The sequence below is a fragment of the Neltuma alba genome, unplaced genomic scaffold (genome assembly GCF_004799145.2).
Source record: "Neltuma alba isolate B1F8T4 unplaced genomic scaffold, ASM479914v2 tig00011587_pilon, whole genome shotgun sequence".
Lineage (NCBI taxonomy): Eukaryota > Viridiplantae > Streptophyta > Magnoliopsida > Fabales > Fabaceae > Neltuma > Neltuma alba.
In genome coordinates, this window is record NW_021636240.1 from 107,609 (window position 1) to 127,275 (window position 19,667).

Sequence of the window (19,667 nt, forward strand, 5' to 3'; positions counted from 1 at the left end):
AGTTACTGGAGAAGCTGCAGAATTTTTCATCATGGCCAACACTTCGAGTTCTCTGATCGGCCAGAAGAAGAAGAAGCAGCAGCAGCTGATGCAGCATCTTCAACCTCTGATCCCAGGTCTTCCTGAACCAGTGGCCCAAATCTGCCTGGCTCTAGTCGGAGATCCTTTTCTTTTGTTCTCCGTTTGCCACTCATGGCGTCGCCTTCTTTACTCGCCTTCCTTTCCTCCTTTTCTCTCTCTCTATGCCTTTCTGTCGTCTTCAAACCCAACCCCACTATCATCATCACAGTCCACCAAGTTACCTTCAACTTCAGTTCAGATCCTCACCTTTGATCCAATCTCTTCCACGTGGCAGCGTCTTCCTCCCCCACCGCCGGACCCACCGCTTCAACTACTCCTTCGGCACCACCCATCCTTCCTCTCTCGGAACCTTCCAATACAGTCAATCTCCGTAGCCGGAAAACTCATCCTCCTCGCCGCTTCTACCTATGACCTCCACCCCGCACTGTCTCGCCCACTGATTTTCGACCCCATTTCTCAAAATTGGAGCTTTGGCCCAACTCTCCCCAATCCTCGCCGGTGGTGTGCCCTCGGAGCGTCAAACGGCTCCGTCTACATAGCCAGCGGGATTGGCACCAAGTTCTCCCCTCACGTGGCTCGGTCCATGGAGAAATGGGATTTCACAAGAAACCCGAATAATGGTAAGTGGGAGAAGAAGAGAGATCTGAAACATGGGAGGTTTAGCAGAGATGCCATTGATGCCGTGGGATGGAGAGGGAAGCTGTGCATGGTGAATGTGAAAGGTGACGCTGCGGCCAAGGAAGGGCTGTTCGAGAGGGACGGCAGGAGATGCCGAAAGGGATGGAGGAGAGGGCCGGTGGGAGCTATGTCGGAGACGGTAATGTACGGCGTCGATGACGCCGACGGTGCGCTGAGGAAGTATGACGAACAAAAGGATGACTGGGAGGAAATTGTGAAATCTGAGAGGCTGAGAGGGGCGGAGCAAGTGGTTGCTGAAGGACGCAGAGTTTGTGTCGTTGCCGGTGGTGGGATTTCTGTGGTGGACGTGACAGCCACTCCGGCGAGGATCTGGGTAGTGGAGTTGCCGGCGGGACTTGAAGCTGTGGCGGTTCATGTTCTGCCAAGAATGCCGGCACCTCATACATAGCCTGCTCAAAGATTGATTGAAAAGGATTTTTGTTTTTTTCCCTCCATTTGATCTCCTTCGGGTTTATAAGCGTTTGTGGGGTTGTTGGGAGCTGAAAGTGAAAATTTGTCAATTAGTGAAAAAAGGTCAGAGCATTTTGTAAAATTGAAGGGACGATGGGGAATTTTGCTAGGTGGAGGCAAATGATATGAGAATGAGATGCCATTGCCCCCTAATACTTTTCCTTAAAATCAGGAAACTGGCATTTACGATAGAAATGACAGCAAACAGAATCTTGTTGAATTCAATTCAATATTTCCGTCTTCGAGATTTTTTTCCTTGGAGGTTTGGGGCCATGATGTTATCACTTATCTACATCTAGAATGCACAAGAATGGCGTGTCTCTGAACTAGTTTGCTGCTCCTCCTTCTTTTTTCATGAGCAATATTAAATTTTATCAATTAATTTAAAAAATTAGTTTAAAAAATAATTTTTTTAAAAAATATCTTTATTTATGAAAAAAAGAGTATAACAAAGAAAATAAAAAATTATTATAATAACAAGAATTGTGACAGAGAGGTGATAGTTTGAAAAACTAGATAATAAACATATTGAGAATTAAAACAAATAATTAACTGGGGAAAAATAATAAATTTGTCACACAAAGTTAAGACAACTTACAAATATTATTTATAATCATAAACAATGGCGTAGTGATAGTTATTGCTTATAAAATAAGAGATAGATGGCGTATTTTAAGTTTGCTTTTCAATAAATGAATTGTTTTCCCCCCTTATAATCTGGTTACGGACAAATTATGTCTCATATTTTCTTATTCAGAATTTAATATTAAATGACACTGTTTGATAATATTTTGTTTGTTATTTGGCCATTTAGGGATTAATTTAGCTCATATTAGCGATTGAAGGAATGGAGGCTAAATTTGAAGGGGGGAGGGGGAGTATATGAATGATGGTGCTATCATGGTCACATGTCAAAATTTGACTTGTATAAATATGAAAGTTTAAATTGTAAGTATTAAATCTCTTAGAGATTATTTACATTAAATGAAATTCAGGAACCTATTTGTATCTAGTTTTCTTATATGAGATCCTTATTGAATATCCTTTGCCTTATAGTAAGAGAAAAATAAAAAAGGCATAATAAATAAATAAAAACACATCATGAGGGAGGGAACCGAACGAATGTTATGTTAACCAAAGATAATATGTTGCTATTATTCAGCCTTTTCAAGAAGGCTATTTGGGCTAGGGGTGTTCACGGGACGGATCGGGACCGGGACAGGCCCGTCCCGATGAACAGTAACGGGACAGATTTTCTGTCCCGTGTCCCGGCCCGTCCCGGGGTTGTCCCGGTCCCGGTCGGGACGGGACGGATCCGGGACGGGACCGGGACGTCCCGAAATAATTTTTTTTTAATTTTTTTAATTTTTTTTAAAAAAATCTAATTTTTTTAATTATATTTTTTTGAGCTTAAATCTTATAAAAACATCTTTTTTATTTGTTTGGGCACTCTTAAACAAAAGCTCAAAATATTACATATAATAGTTATTAAAAACTCTAAACAAAAGCTTTTAACACAATAAAAACTTGCTAAAAATTCTAATAATCAATAATCTCAAATCATTAACAAATATAAAAACTCTAAATAAATATATTCATAGTTCCATACAATAGTCTCAAATCTTAAAAAAATATGAAAAAAATGATATTATATAAAAAATTAAAAAAAATTAATTTTTTTTTTAAAAAGGAACCGGGACGGGACCGGGACGACCCCGTCCCGTCCCGGTCCCTTTTTTGTCCCGTCCTGAAAAATTTCAGGACGGATCCGTCCCGTCCCAATAAGACCGAGACCGGAACGGGCCGACCGGGACGGGCCGGCCTTGAACACCCCTAATTTGGGCTAAACAAGTTTAGAAACAAACTCCTCCAGGGCTGAGTAGAATCTTTAGAGTCAGTGAATATCCCAAAAGGTTATGTTCAATGTTCATAGTAGCTTTTCCTAGGGCAATCTAGCCGTCGTGTCACCAATAGCTTGGGCCTAATCAAATTGAATCCGACAATTCAAACTTGGCCCATGTTATCAAGTCAGAAGAGACAATCATTCTGTTCATGATGCTTTCCATCCGACCCACATGGAAGCTTAAAATCATTCAATTGCCTTGTCCAGCTTGGAAAGAAAGGACCTTCCGCTATGGAAAAGGCACGGCCTGCAATAAATACGAGAGACAAGAGGCAGGCTTAAATTCCACTTGGGCGTACATAATTTTTTGGGCATATCAAACTCCCATTGACATGATTACTTCACTTGGAAATTGTTCTATCAAGTTGTTTAAAGTGGCATTTCTCTTGAGATCGCCCGATGCAAAGAGATAGAGGCAAGTTTGGTAGGAGCACCAGACCTCTAATATTCATCTCTCGCGTGGAGTTGTCTTAAAGATATGCTCCAAATTGGCCATAGGTACTCCTTCGGCCACACTCTAGGAATCTCTAGGTTACGTATTGAAACTGATTTTGTTGAAGCTGCATGATTTATAACTCCTGCCTTTTGTAAACTAAATGTGTGCGCGCACACGCGCGCGCGACAATAAAGACATACAAAGACCTTACGGAGCCTCAAATTTTCTGCTCGTCTAAATCTGTCAATCGCTTTACAATGTCAATAGAAATAGAAAAGGTAAGAAGCAAACCCATGGAGCCGATTCAAACCAACGGCCTCATCATTCATAACATACCAAAACCTAGATTAGATAACTCATAATAATAACGTCTCCGCCGATAATCGAGTTTCCAAGCCCCATCGGCAAGAAGGAAGATTTGTTATTTGGTTTGTTTCACGATCCAGACCTTCATAACCTCCAATTGAGTCTGGTCAGAAACCACTGATAGGATCTTCCATAAACGCCAATCCACTGATCCAGGACGTTGGATTGGCCAAGGGCGATGAATATGCCATTCTCCTGGGTCCTGACCTTGGATTAAAACCATCATCCTGAACCTGATAATGAGCTAAAGTTCCTCTCCTTTCACAAAAATAAAATAAAATGCAGCCACCGGACCTCCCACAACCCACAACAGCAGCAAGCCGGGCATGGAAACACCTCTACTTGGACGTTCAAGTTCAAAAGCTAACTAATTTCTTTGGAGGTTAAGAGACTTCTAATTTTCTACAAGGACGTTCAAAAGCTACCAATCCATTTTCATTGTATGAAGATAACAGACAATAACGAAGAGGTCAAAAGAACACATTCCAACGCACGACATCACGCTGTTACCATGCAGGGATATAGCATCCAATACAGTAACAATCGTCATACATTAAACATGACAACCATACGTTAGTCAGTTTTTTAAGGTCAAATGAAACAACAATAACGTAAAATACATTACACAGCAGATAGGCAGGTATGTTTGCTTATTTCAGTCTTCTATCAGTTCACACCATATAGATTTAATACAGACAGACCAAGCATCGACCAAAGCCCCTGAAGAAAATGTTTCAGCTTTCTGAGCTGCAAGAGGTCTCCCCAGATGATGATGAGTTGTCAGAATGAAGTCGCTTCAATTCCTCATAGGCCCATTCCAGCCCTGGGAAATAATGGACTGGGGGATTAAATCTGCAATCGTTGATATCAGGAGGCAAAAATGCTCCATTCTCTATCAGGAATTTCACCGCAGCCCTCCTCCTTTCTTTAGCTGCAATGTGGAGAGGTGTCCCTGTGGTTTAAATACATAATCGTTAACAAGAAATTGGAAATTCAAAGTGCAAATACTTGCCACAGAAAAATAAAAGTGATGAGGCCCAGCACAGGGAGCAAGAATTAGCTTACAGCCACAAGAACCCTTAGTCCTGGCATCAATGTCAGCACCACGCTCAAGTAATTCATCCATGACTTCAAGATGGCCACCTTCAGCAGCAAGATGAAGCGGGGTCATGCCTTTTGATTTTGGACCCCATGCAATAACATTTACATCCATTCCTTCGTCAATAAGCTTTTTAACCTGTTGAACAGGGCAGTCAGTAGAAGCCTAACAAGCAAACAGCGTGTGACAGAATTGAAAACCACTTTGCGACAAATATTACACCCTCTTAAGGGAACAAGAAATCCAGAATAACATCACTGAGAAAATTACAAATGATCTGCAAGAGAAAAACATTATGTTTCCCAGCAATTCATAGAAACAAATGTATACGCTCATATTTGTGAAACTCAGCTATGAAAAAAGACAAAATTACCTTTGATGAGAGGAAGTCGGAGAGAATCTATCTACACTACAATAATCAAATTAAAGCTAGCATTAAAAAATAACAGCAGAAAACGAGGACGACAAAGCAAATGCTCCCTGTCATGCATGAAGAAAATTTACGCAGAAGAGCATCTAGAAAGAAGGTTTTAAAAAAAAAAAAGAAAAAAAAACTTGTAATTTAAAATCACATGGTTTCTTTCTCGTTAAAATCCCATCCCTATTCCTTACCGGACAAACAGACAGTGAAGAGACCTTGCACAATAGCTTTTCATCCGCATTATAATTACATGCCTAACAACAATCCATGTAGCTGGCACCATCCAACACTAAACAAAATTTGAGTGTATGTTCAAGTGATGACCAGTTCGATTTTATAGATAAAAAATTCATTGCTCCTTTCATGATAATTGACAGGTCATATATTTGCGTCCTCTGTGTACCATTTGCCCCATATTATCAGAAAATCAGATACATGATACTGAAACATGATTTTATCTCTCTTCCTCTTTTTGGGTTTTTTTTTTTGGGGGGGGGGGTCAATAGGAAGATGTTTAAATAGCAATATATATGATATTAAAGATCCATGCCACTTAGTCGGACCAATATATGACTCATCAATTACCAGGATGGTAACAACAAAAAATTTGAGAGAAGTTATTAGTTCTCACTTAAAAATAATCATACACTAAAATTATAAATATAGAATGCGCTCTTTTCTCTTCTTCCATGGTTCACGTTAATTTGTTTATTCATCAGAGGGAAAACATACAAGCTAATTTAGACTCAGATATAGAGTAGAGAAATATCCGTGAAAATTATCAACCAAATATGCATGACTCAAACGTACTAAGGCGTAGCGTAAAGGAATCAAGAAGTAAACTTACCAATTTGAGATCCCCTTTGCGAGCACAAACATGAAGTGAGGTCCACCCCCTATCATCCGTATCTGCCCCAGACCTCAAGGAGCGCCTTCTTGACAAGCTCCTTCGATAGGACCCCGGCTGCTCCTGAGGCATGTCTTTCAGCAATCTAAGTAACCAGTGACAGCTGAAATTTGATAACGAAGATTAAAATCTCTCGAAATTAATATTATATTTCGAAACACCAAGAATCGCCCGCAACAATTGCCAGCTCCTATTCTTGTTAATCTGGATTTAACAAAGAATGAGCCCCGAGAGATCAAGGGCCACCGATTTACATAATATTGCCAAAACACAAAGAGAACTCCCAGAAGAAAAACCAAAGGACGATGAAATTAGCGAGAGGAAACGGAGTGATTCGCCATACAATAGGGTGCGAAAGGATTCAAACCAGGACCAAAAGCACGAAGATTGTGGCAGATAGAAACAGAACCGATGCAGGGGAAAAAGCCTATAATCATAATGGATGCGAAACCCTAATACGCGACAGTAGATTGAAAATATAAAGAAAAACCAGAGATGACTTTGAAAAACGAAGCAGGATAGAAAGGATTAGATGAAGCCTGATTTAATTAGAAGAGAGCTGGGCGGGAACATAGAGGAGGCCGATGCACTGTCCTGCCGATATCAAACCCTAGGAGCGAGAGACAGACTGCGTAAAGAAACCCCAGCTAGAGAGAGACGCAACGAAAGTTTGTTCTGGTGTTTTGCCTTGTTTGGAGAGGCACGTGGTCTTTATGCCTCGGACCGAGGGTATTTTATACGTACTCCTTGGATTTCAAGGTAAGTAGTGATTATTCAAGATTATGCTTTATTAAATTAAATACTTAAGATAAAGTTAAGATTATGACAAGATTTAATGATATCTCAGTTTTAAAACGAAAATACTTAAATTAAGTGAGTTATATTATGTTAAGTTCTCATACAAGTTTATGACCAAGTAGTATTAAATATTAATATTTTAAAAATATAATACATATGAAGAATTTGATGAGAAGTACATTCCACGCTTATCACAATAATAAGCAATTTGAATAATTCAAATTGAATTTAAATCTTTTATATAGTTTAATTAATTTTTTTGCTTTAATAAATACATAATTTAAAATAAAAATAATTTCATAGTTAACATTTCTTTTAAAAAAAGTTATTATTGAACAAATTACATATTAAAAATCTTAAATTTGAATCATTCATATCAGATTTTGAATAGTTTAAATTGTATAACATATGGTGGTACTCTGATTGAAAACCCAAACTTGATGTGAGTATTGTGTTTTTATTAATACCAACAAAAAATATCATACAAGCCGAAATCAATAAAAGAAAAAACACTCAAATTTCATATATCATTGTTTTCGATAATAGAATAATATAAGATAATCAATAAAGATATGAAATATTAAAATGATAATTTTTAAAATAAAATTAAGATTTTGAAATTGAGAAAACTATGGAGCAATTTTTTTTGAAATTTAAATTAAGATGGTTACTTTGTGCATATTCGATAAATTAATTGATAATATTTGACACTACAAAATTTGGAAAAAAAAAGATAAAAATCTAAGATAATAATTGTTGAGAGAAAGAGTTGAGTATTGCTTTTCTTCTTCAAGTATTACTCCCTGCAACACAATTTCTTCTGAAAAAAGAAAAGGTATAAAAGGAAGCCAGATGATAATCAAAATCAACATTTAATGGTACCCCACGTAATATACAAAATACATAAGGAAGGAATCAAGTCTGAATTTTTCATGCCGGATCTCTCTTGAATTTATTTCATGCTGCTCTTAGTCTCTTACCGGACACATCTTTTCTCCGTACGTTGCATGTATTTTGGTGAATGAATATACTAGCATTTATACCTTATAAATGATATGATTTATCATGAACTTTATATTTTATATCAATATTGATTTTATAAGAGATGCTCTTTTTTTCATGGATATTTTAGCCAGGCGCGGAACAAACACAGTAATATGGGGGAAAAAAAAATCTAAAATGCCACTGAAACTTGAATTTGGAAGTTGACTTCAATCCAACCAATGAGAAGAATGGGGAGAAATAATTTTGAGCCTCTTTAGAATTATATTGTGATGTGTTTATAAAAATTGTTGAAAACGGTACAATTTGTTGATGACGTGGTACATTTGGACACTACGATACAAACCCTTGAAATCACATGTATAAATGCTTATAAAAGACTTTTCTTATGTATTAATCTCGTATTTTATAAATCACAATTAAAAAATTGTTTATATATCATTCTAAACCAACATAATAACATTTGAGGTCACATCTAATTCTTATTTACTCATAATAAAAACATCAAAATATTTATCAAATATTAGCTTTGGTATTGATATATTTACATTTAGTTTGGCAAATACTGCCTCCAGTTCTCAACATAAGAGCTAATTGACTAATTTAAATATATCAAAAAAATTAGTTAAGTTATTTATTTGTACTAAATAAGTGTTGTCTTTCTTAAAATATTCTTACTAATTAAGTGTATTGACTAGAACAACTATTATTATAAGGACTATCTTGAAAAAAAATAGATAAACATGAAAGACAAAATAAATTGATACTACCTTCGGTCCTAATTATAAGAGCTAATTGGCTAATTTGAGGAGATTAAGAAAAGAAGTTAAGTTAGTTATTTGTAATAAATAGGTATTGTCTTTCCTAAAATATCCTTGCTAATAAGGTGAATTAGCTAGAACTACCATTATTAGAATGACTATTTAAAAAAAAAATACATAAATATTGGATATGGAGTAGATTGGGATATTATATTTAAGACTAAAATAAAAATTAAATGATATCTCTATATTAAGGACTGGAGGTAGTATCTTATATTTATAATAAGAATATGAGTTAAATGAGTTTTTATATTATTGATTGAAGGTATTAGTAATGAGTTTCTTCCTCATGACTTGTAAAAGGATTAAGTTATAAAGCTAATCTCTATTCTACTCACTCTCTTTTATTTTAAATATAAGAGTTAGTTGATGAGTTTGTTTTAGTTTAAACATAAAACATCAATTAACTAAATTTTCCAATTTTTGTAATTTTTTTAACAAACTATTTATGTTAAGTACATACAGTGGAAGGTATTTTCATTAATGAAGGTAATGATTAAAGGGATACCTTAAAAAGATTATGTATATGTACTACAAATAACTAATCTAATTTCTTTTTATAATATTATTAAATTAATTATCTTGTTGGCCGGAGATTATTAAATTAATTATCTAGCTTAATGATACGAGGGGCATCCACATGCATCATACAGGGGGCAAGAAAAACATGGACGACATATGAATTTGCTCTTCCGTCAATTTGACCGTTTTACCCCTGATCAGCCTCCTTTAGTCATGGGCACAATGGAGATTTCAATAGTGAATGGACCTTCCCTCCAAGCTAGGTTCTCAGCGTGGTTTTGACCAAACCTTTCAGACAAGATGACATATAGGCGGGACCCACCGGGGATGGGCATCCAGCCATCCACTATTATCTCGGGAGCACACTTTGTCATTTGCATATATTCTCTTAATGTTTCATAATTTCCATTTCCCATCAAATACCCTTTTTATTCGTTCAATCAATCAAAACCCTCCAAAAAATTTATACAGAATCAGTTTAATATTTGATGCTTACAAATACTACGGACAAAAAATTACGCATATCCTTTTCAAAATTCTTTTTTATTTTTTTATAAAAAATAATTTTACAAACTCATTGTTTAAAAACAATTTTTAATTAGAGAGTTAATTAGAAAGGTATACTACAAGGATTAAACTTAAAAGTGGGATACTACTAAGTTATAAAGTCATTGGTTGTTATAAAGATTTAAAATGAATTACTTACATGATCTAATTTGTGTCCTCTTTCTTTGGTAAAAAAAAAAAAATTTGTTGCCTCTTTAATTAACAAAATGGAACTGTAACAGAGGAACCGTAGACGAAAAAGTAAGCAGAGGAAGTACGCTAGTGTGAGTCGCAAAAGGACAGGCGTCAATGGAGTGAGATGAGTTCTGGAACGAAGGCGTCGGTCGCACGTACCGTGAGTCTGAGCTCGCACGTGCCAAACAGCCTCCCTCCCATTGGCTGTGCTGATGCCCCTTTTAATTCCAAAAGCATCTATTCACGCACACATACACATCCCGAACACATCACACTCTCTTTGGAATCACACAATTCTCAGAGGCAGCTGGAGAGAGAAGAAAGGAGTTGTTGTTGTTGTTCCCTTCCAGCTCAACTTGCATTTTTCTCTCACTTTTTTTTGCATCCTAGATCGAATCCAGGTGAGCGTGGATTCATCTCTGCTTCATCGGTTTGGTGTGATTCATTTGCTCAGTTTGCTCTAGATTTCGTTTTATTCTTGCAATTAAGACCGATTGACCATGCTGGATTTGTTGCCTGTGCTCTGATTGAGCTGATGCATTGCTTGTGTTTGATTTCAAATGCTGAATTTCTTGTAGTGTGTTTTCAACTGCACTGTAGCTTCCCTCTTGTGCGCCCATACTTCTCCTCTCTCTCTCTGTGTAACTTTTTTTCTCCCAGCTGTGTGGTTAGATAAGTCTTCGGATATCAGCTTTCACATCGGCATCTATGATGCTTTAGTTTTGCCTTTGTTTTTGAATTTTTTTTTCCCGGTTTATGGTAGATATTCTCCTTGTCGGTTGACCGCTTCAGTCACGTAGGGAGTGAGAAATGTGATGGAAAACTTGAAGAGGTGCTTAAAGCCTATCGTATTGTTTTATTTGGTCAATAGTTTCTTAAGTCTTCATGGAGATAGTATTGAAAGAACAGTGATATTGAATTTTAAATTTTTTCTCAGTGTTGGATTAAGCTGTGTGAGGTTAAATTGGGAGATGAGCGATGTTGTTCTCACACCGCCGTATTCCCTCTACTTTTGCTCTTCCTGTCACATGCAATTTTTATTACAGAAAATAATTCATAATTTTTAAATTAAATCAGTTGCAAATTAGCAGGCATAAAAGCTGGTGATAAAATAGGGGCTTATAAGTAACATTTCTCTTGAGACAGAATTCCGTAACTCTGCTGCAAAATGCTAAGACACAAACCTTACTTACATGCCTTAAGATTTATTTGCATGCGTAATTTTGTGCCTGTGCTTCACTCTAACTAAAAAAAAAGATAATTTACTTAGGAATCCACTTTCTTGGTGAGGTTGTCTACCGGTTAGATATGTATTATAACTGTCATATAAGCTATTGATAGGTGCCCATAAAGGCCAACTATAGTTCTTTTTTTTTTGGCCCTATTACTGCTTTTCCTTTGATGAATTATTATTCCAATTCATTCTTTTCTGCTTTTGTTTCAGGCTAGGTTTTTTGGCTGCTTCAGGCAGTTTGGTTTCTTTGGAAGCTGTTAATGTCACTGCCAATTAGATAACTACATGGTGAAGGAACGCATTTTGGATATTGCTGTCTCAGATGACATTTAGCATCTGTATTATGCTTGAACAGTGTTTGCTATGGGCATTTGTCTGATGAAATGGCAATGGCCATGGCTTGTTAATGTTTTGCTGATATGTATTGTAATCACGAAAAATGAAGCCATCAGTCCCGATGGTAATGTTCATAGTTTTTCTTCCTCCTCTCTTTAGTTTGCTACTCCAGCGTCAATAATTGCTAGCTATGACAAGTTTGTTCACACTATCTTATTGGAAGTTAAAAGCTTTACATTTCAACGATATCTTTTAATGTGTGTATGAAAAGATATTTTTAATGTGTAAAACTTCCATATATTGTGCGTATGCTATGGCCAAGGATCAAAAAATGTTTATGGGGTTGTATAGCATATGTATTTGGATCACCCTCCTTTTGACTGAATTTATTTAACTAGTTAATACTTTTGATTGGAATCAAGATATTTTAAATTCTACATTTTAAAGTTACCATTTGCTTATATACATGGTTGTCTTAAGCGTTTTGGTTAAAATTACCATTTAATTAGTCTGGGGTGGGAGACTCTCTCTTGGTATATCATGTTGATAATATATATTACTGGTATCTTTAGGTGAGGCGCTTCTCAGTTTCAAGGCAGCAGTTGTTAGCTCAGATGGTATCTTGTCACAATGGAGGCCTGAGGATTCTGACCCATGCAAATGGAGAGGAGTGAAGTGCGATCCAAAATCCAAAAGAGTTACAACTCTGTGAGTTTCCATGATAACTTTTCTTACTAAGTTCATGTTACATTAGTAAGTGATTCTCAGATTTGAGGTGCTTTGTGGCAGACAAATTTTTTCTTAATCTTATATCTAACTTTACTTCATTGGTGATATTCTAGGAGTTTAGCTCGCCACAAGTTGAGTGGATCTATATCACCTGACCTTGGGAGGCTAGAGCATTTGACTATTCTGTATGTATTTTTGATTATGTATAATTCTTCTGAGACATTTGATTCTGTTGCTTTATTGCTTGCATGTTGGATCTGATTTAATTATAATCTGTGTATGCTGTAGTGCCCTTCACAACAACAATTTCTATGGGACAATTCCATCTGAATTGGGAAATTGCACCGACTTGCAGAGAATGTATGCATCTTATTTTGTTCTGTTTCCACATCAATTCTCTTACTTGGGAAATTATATATAATTAACTTAGTAGGTGAAGAAATTATGATAAAGTGATTTAACATCATAACTAAGCACGCAGTCCTTAATGGTATAACTAAACACGTTTTCGTATACAATACACAAAATATGAGGGATGAGCCATGTTATTCATGACTTGTGATTAGTGCAGCTTGATAGAGATTTTATATTGATATGTTGATATGTTGATTTCACACTGACATTTGCCATAGTATTTTTTTGTGTTGGCCTTCTATAGAACTTGACTTCTTAGAAATCAAGTTGCTAATGGGAAATATTAGGTTTTTGGTGGTTCTGACTGATTCCTGTTGAGAATAATTTTAATCTTTCTTGTACAGATTCTTGCAGGGCAATTACCTTAGTGGAGCGATTCCAAATGAACTAGGAAACCTATCACAGCTCAGAAGTTTGTGAGTGCAGTATTTTAGTGAAGATTCTGGTTCATTTCATCCAATTTATGTTGTTTTAAGGATGGGCAAATCGCATTCATTCATCATATTCCTGTATTTTCCAGGGATATATCAAGTAACTCCCTCAGTGGGAATATACCTCCATCACTTGGGAAATTGTATAATCTCAAAAATTTGTAAGTAGCCTTGGTTTTCTTTGTTTTATTGTTTTCCACCTTGCTCTTTTTTATTTATATCTTTTGTAGATTTTACTATCAAAGGAAAATTAAATGTTCTTGTTGTTGTGGTAATGGTTGATGCTTTGAACTTCGAAGTAATGTTTCAACCAATTTTCTGGTCGGACCAATACCGTCTGATGGTGTGCTTGCTAACTTTACAGTAGACTCGTAAGTAAAGCTCTCTCTCTCTCTGATTATGCTCAGTGCTTCATTAGGTTATATATTATAAACAAAGCCTCAAGGATATTATTATTGATTTTCCTAACTGAAGAGTCTAACTACTTAGGGAACACTCATTTTTTCACTCTTGCATATTGAATCAAATATGTATGCTTTCTTGCAGCTTTGTTGGTAATCGTGGTTTATGTGGAGTGCAAATCAATGTAATGTGTAAGGATGGTTCACCTGCAAATCAATCCTCAACCTTGGGTAAGGCTATGTATGTTTACATTAGTTACTTAGAGCCTAGCTTTCTTTTTTGTCCTTTCTCTTGTTTTATTAATTTTTTTTCCAATAATATTAATGGAAGTTGTAATTTTAGTGCACATCTAGTTGGCTGGGGATGAAATAAAAAGCTATCCTCTAAGAGGCAAAGAAAGAAATCTATCTTCTAAGGTTTTAGCATTTTCTAATTGGCCTTTCCCTCTGTATTTCCTCCGACCTTAAGTAGGTAGCCAGTAAAGAAATGTTCCAAACTAAGGAACACCTTGGATTAAGGAACACCTCAGATTCTCCAGACACAAAATTTCGTCACGAATATACCTCGCTGGTGGGCTTTGTATATGTACCATTGAGCATGAGTTCCGTTCTATTACTACATGTAATGCACGTACTAGGAGAATTATAAAGCATTTAATGATTAAATATTGATTATATAAAGCAAACAGATATTTGCTTGCTTTTTAATTTTATAAAACTTTATGCAATATCTGCTGTGTATTTTTGTTTTAGTTATTTACCAAATTCTCAAGCAACCAGGTCCGCCGTGTTTTTCTGCTTTATTACGAGACACAACTGAATAGAGTGGATAATTTTCGCATCATGCCATTTATTGTTTATTGCAATGTTTTATGATCGATTGTCATGGTCACCAAGTCATTTTTATCACGTTACTCTGAACAGATCAAAACCAAAATGGAAAGAAGAAATATTCTGGCCGGTTGCTTATCAGTGCATCAGCAACTGTTGGTGCGCTTCTTTTAGTGGCACTCATGTGCTTCTGGGGTTGCTTTCTTTACAAGAAGTTTGGTAAAAACGACCAAAAAAGTCTGGCGATGGATGTTGGTGGAGGTTTGTTCTTCAGCTTTCTTTGCAATGCAAATAGAGACATATTTAAGCTACTTTCGTTTTATGTCCTCATAAACACTTCAGATCTAATATTCTCTGAATAAATGTCTGGCAGGAGCTTCAATTGTAATGTTTCATGGAGATCTACCATATTCTTCAAAAGACATCATTAAGAAACTAGAGACTTTGAATGAGGAACACGTAATTGGATGTGGGGGATTTGGTACAGTTTACAAGCTTGCAATGGATGACGGGAATCAATTTGCTTTGAAGAGGATTGTTAAGTTGAATGAGGGTTTTGATCGTTTTTTTGAGAGGGAGCTTGAAATTCTTGGAAGCATAAAACACCGTTATCTAGTAAACTTAAGAGGATATTGCAATTCACCTACATCAAAGTTGTTAATATATGATTACCTACCCCGTGGAAGTCTTGACGAAGTTCTTCATGGTAAGATTTTCATTTTAATAGTATATTCTTATCCACATATTGTGTTATTTGAACGCCTGTGGGCATCTAAAAATTAACAAGTGATGAATACAGTGTTGGTGATCATTGACCCTTCCTTAATGAAATCTTGGAAAGACTTTTAAATTAGGTCACAAAGGCTCACAACATGGAATCATCTATATGTGTATATATATATATTTTTAAAACTTTTGATATTAAAACATGTAAATTATAGTAATATTATACATTGTTGTACATAGCAGCTGAGGCTGTTTACTGTAGACACTCATGGATTTGAAATTCAAATTCAGTGGGGGGATTATTTATAGAACAGGGGCAAGTGTTATGACGCAATTGCAAGGTATGGGTCATGAATCCCACATACGGTGTATGGGATGCTGATGTGGGACTTACTTGAATTTTGGGCGCTCCAACTTCATGAGCTGGATTTTGGGGCACAACGCTGTGGAAGGTTCGTGTCTAGAGCCTTACACTGCCTTTCACCCTCTATTATGGAGCTTGATACAAAATGCGATAGTGTGACTTAATTCCAAGGGCATGAGACTTGAGTCTCGCATTGTAGTATGGAATTCTAAGGAAAGGCTTGTATTAACTACGGACTCTCCGTCTCCAATCTCTGGAGCTAGCTTTCGGGGTATTGTGCTCTCAAAGATTCATATCAGTTGGGACCTGACACCATTGTGCTTTTGTTTGATTCTTAAATAATTGTGACCTTCCCACTTATTCTTCATTAGTTATTCTCTTACTGCTGATCTTAAATATGCCAATGAGTAGCAATAATTTGGGAGAGTGACATTCTATGATGCGTTGTGCAGAAAAATCTGAGCAGCTAGACTGGGATTCACGCTTGAATATAATCATGGGAGCTGCAAAAGGGCTTGCCTATTTGCACCATGATTGTTCCCCAAGGGTCATACACCGCGACATAAAGTCAAGCAATATTTTACTTGATGGCAACCTGGATGCTCGAGTCTCTGATTTTGGGCTTGCCAAACTTCTGGAGGATGAAGAATCTCATATTACCACCATTGTTGCTGGAACATTTGGATATCTAGCCCCCGGTGAGCTATGCAAAATATGAATGTGCACTAGACAATTAATTCTGTATATCAACTCTTTAAGTTTTCTAATTAAGCCTCTGTTTCTCTGGCAGAGTACATGCAAAGTGGTAGGGCAACTGAAAAAACTGACGTTTACAGTTTTGGTGTCTTGGTACTTGAAGTGCTAAGTGGGAAGCGTCCAACAGATGCGTCGTTCATTGAAAAGGGTCTAAATATTGTTGGTTGGGTATGACACTCACTTTCTCTTAGATTTTTGTTCCTTCGTTTTTTTCCCCTGTTGGTGCGTTTATGTGTTGTGACCTACACACCATGTGATGTCTGTTAAGTATAAACTTGTTAATTTGAATGTGATGTATGTCTTTCTTCTCTTTCCTTTATGTGCTTTTATCCCATTGTTCTCAGTTGATTTTGTTGCTTTTAACTGAAGAAATAAGAGGGTTGACCGTGAAAACTTGTTCCATCTCAAGTAACCAAATTCAAATTGTGAGGATATTTTCAGAAACACTTTGATTTACAATTACAATATATCTCAGTTCACCTCTTTAAAATAATTATGCCTATATTAATTTGTTCTTGCTTTTATTCTTTTCCATTTATTGCCCACTTGAACGAATTTTCTGTTTGGTGCTGGCATCTGCATCTCTTTGTATGTTTTAGAACTTGGACAGCCTTTAATATTGTTCACTGTTACTCAACTTTCTTTCTTTCGTCATGCATGCCTCACTGTAAAATTCTTGAAGTTACTTGTTTGGGTGCACAAGTTTGTAGCTCCTTATGTTATTGCAAAGCAAGAGTTGCCATTCTAATGCCACTTCTGCTTTCTTCACAGCTGAATTTTCTCGTTACCGAAAATAGGCAAAGAGAGATTGTTGATCCCTTATGTGAGGGAGTGCAAGTAGAGAGTCTCGATGCCTTGCTCTCTGTAGCTATTCAGTGTGTTTCTTCAAGTCCAGAGGATCGACCCACCATGCATCGAGTAGTCCAGGTGCTTGAATCAGAGGTCATGACCCCATGCCCAAGTGATTTTTACGACACCGAGTAGAAACCAATAGCATGTTGAGTTTGCATCCAATTCACTGACATTATTTCAAGTAAGGAAGCCATAAAGTGAAGCTGCAAAAGGGGCCGGGCCATCTTCCTCTGAATTGCGTTCATTCTTTTAAGCAGATTTATGATTGAAAGTTTGAGACATGCCCTTCATCACACCCGTTTATTACAGGAAATTCTGGTTCGTCTAACTCGTGTCCTAATCGGACGTGTCAACCTTTCTTGTCTTCGTGAATGAAATCCCCATTTGTTGAATTTTTTTTCTCCCTCTTTTTAAATTCCAACTTCAGCCCTTGCTAGGATGTGAAATCCGAGTCAGCATTCGTTCTCCTGAATTTAAGTGTATATGAATTTGTATAAATCGAGCGGCACCCACCTTTCAAATTATTCTTGTCACTACTGTAATATATTGTGCAAAAGAATTCAACCAATGAGGACGTGTGCGGACCGTTTCTCTGTTGTTTCGATTTTTTTTTTCGTGTTTTCTTTTTCAAACTAATCATCCTGTTGTAATTGCGCCATGTAGTCTATTTATCACTGTTTTGGATAGACAAGCTAGTACATTTGCGGAAAATGGTCCAATTCTTTGTTATCTCTTTGGCTTTGCCCTTTGAAATGAGAATGTGCCATGAGTTGTTAGGTGTTGTGGGGTTGAGCCCTACGTCTTCTTCATGTCACTTCTAAGATTCCTGTCATTGAGATCGCAAAAAGGATCTTCGATGGAAAAATTAAGGATGCGTACTGATGCGTTGTCTAAAAGTGTTAGTTTAGGCTGTGACCCCAAGATCTGGCATTAAGCAAATTTCATTTTTAGCGAATCTGGTGCTTTGAATTCGATTGACATGTGCTCTGAACGGACGGAGTTGGAAAAGGAATCAGCCTATCTTTTAGCTGTATAAGTTATGGCATAGTCAGAACAAAGTGCATCCAATGATGTCAAAATGATATGCAGTCTTTCTTGTGATCATTAATTTGAATAATTAGCGTTGTTTTACTATGGTTTTGTTTTCTTTCAGTAAAGTTTGGTTTGATATATATAAAAATTGTCACATGTTGATGATTAGTAAGTTCATGCGTCTTGTGCATAATAAGTGGAGACATGTTGATGCTGTTTATTTTACCATGCATGTCAAAGCTTCCAGCCTTCTTTCCACAATGAAGCAGCAAAAAAAAAAAAAGAAAAAAAAAAAGGTACAAATTAAGAAAAATAACAGTAGAAAGTAGAAACCAAATAATTAAATGCAGCATTAGTAGTGTATTTATGCAGTGTCAATTAAAAATAGAAATTAATAGCAACCCTTTTCTCAAAGCTGTCCCCTATGTTTTGGTTTTGGTGTGACGTTTTAACTCGTTCTATTTACTTCTTCCCCATTCACAATATAAGTCAATTTGTAATTTGATATAAATATATATGTTTTTAATTTTGTATTATTAATATCATTAGTTAGTTTCTCTAACTTTACTTTTATTTTTTTGGGATATTTTCTCTAACTTTCTTAGTCCGTGTAAAATCACAAATCATAACCAGTACAAGTGTACAACCCTCTTGCTCTTTTTTTTTTTTCCCTTTTTAATTTTGTATAACGCGCATCAAAAGTATGCCTAACTTGACAACTGGGGCATTATTTAAAATTCGTCGGTTTGTTATTATAATGTTGATTATTAGTTCCCTTACATAACATACACGCTAGTGTGTCTGCACACACATTTATTTATTTATGATTATGAGTCTAAGAGGTCATAGGGCCGACAATGTCGTCGTCAAAAGTTATATTTGAATTTATGAGTTTGATGTTGGAATCTCTAGGTGTGAAATAGCCTCAGTGACGCTAGAGGAAAATAATAAAATAGTGTTCGCAAAGCTTATCATATAAATTAGGACAAATAACAAAAAAAGCCACCTAAATAGAAAAATTATAAATAAAAACCTATGATAATATTAGTATAGGTTTTGAAAACAATTTTTATAAACCAATCTCTGTGTAATTTTTTTATTTCGACGGTCTTTTTTTGTAATTTTCCCTATAAATATTACATCTCACGTTTAATTATTTTCTTGGACTGCCCCTTTGGTATTTCTTGTTATCTATTCATCCAGCATCATCCAACCTATTCAATACCAAACACTGTATTGCGGCTGGTAAATATGATAGTGATAATGATATGATTTAATTAAAATATATAATAATATGTATATATAATTTTGAAAA

At 36.1% G+C, this 19,667-nt stretch overlaps 3 protein-coding genes across 3 annotated transcripts; 2 read left to right on the forward strand and 1 right to left on the reverse strand.

Moving 5' to 3' along the window:
• On the forward strand, positions 1-1,460 carry LOC114715380 (F-box/kelch-repeat protein SKIP25-like). The gene has a single exon (XM_028900221.1). It carries the CDS (start codon positions 32-34, stop codon positions 1,166-1,168), a length of 1,137 nt encoding a protein of 378 aa, XP_028756054.1. The 5' UTR covers positions 1-31; the 3' UTR covers positions 1,169-1,460.
• A 2,897-nt stretch (positions 1,461-4,357) lies between these two features.
• On the reverse strand, positions 4,358-7,040 carry LOC114715376 (phytochrome-interacting ankyrin-repeat protein 1). Its single transcript, XM_028900218.1, has 3 exons — positions 6,303-7,040; positions 5,001-5,172; positions 4,358-4,887 (listed from the first exon to the last, which is right to left on the reverse strand). Exons 1-3 carry the CDS (start codon positions 6,432-6,434, stop codon positions 4,670-4,672), a joined length of 522 nt encoding a protein of 173 aa, XP_028756051.1. The 5' UTR covers positions 6,435-7,040; the 3' UTR covers positions 4,358-4,669.
• Positions 7,041-10,499: 3,459 nt separating this feature from the next.
• Positions 10,500-18,049, forward strand: LOC114715371 (LRR receptor-like serine/threonine-protein kinase FEI 1). The gene is made up of 14 exons (XM_028900214.1): positions 10,500-10,647; positions 11,691-11,940; positions 12,389-12,524; positions 12,659-12,730; positions 12,834-12,905; positions 13,304-13,375; positions 13,480-13,551; positions 13,690-13,761; positions 13,937-14,022; positions 14,716-14,883; positions 14,996-15,328; positions 16,165-16,410; positions 16,503-16,636; positions 17,240-18,049. Exons 2-14 carry the CDS (start codon positions 11,844-11,846, stop codon positions 17,450-17,452), a joined length of 1,773 nt encoding a protein of 590 aa, XP_028756047.1. The 5' UTR covers positions 10,500-10,647; positions 11,691-11,843; the 3' UTR covers positions 17,453-18,049.
• Positions 18,050-19,667: the final 1,618 nt, after the last annotated feature.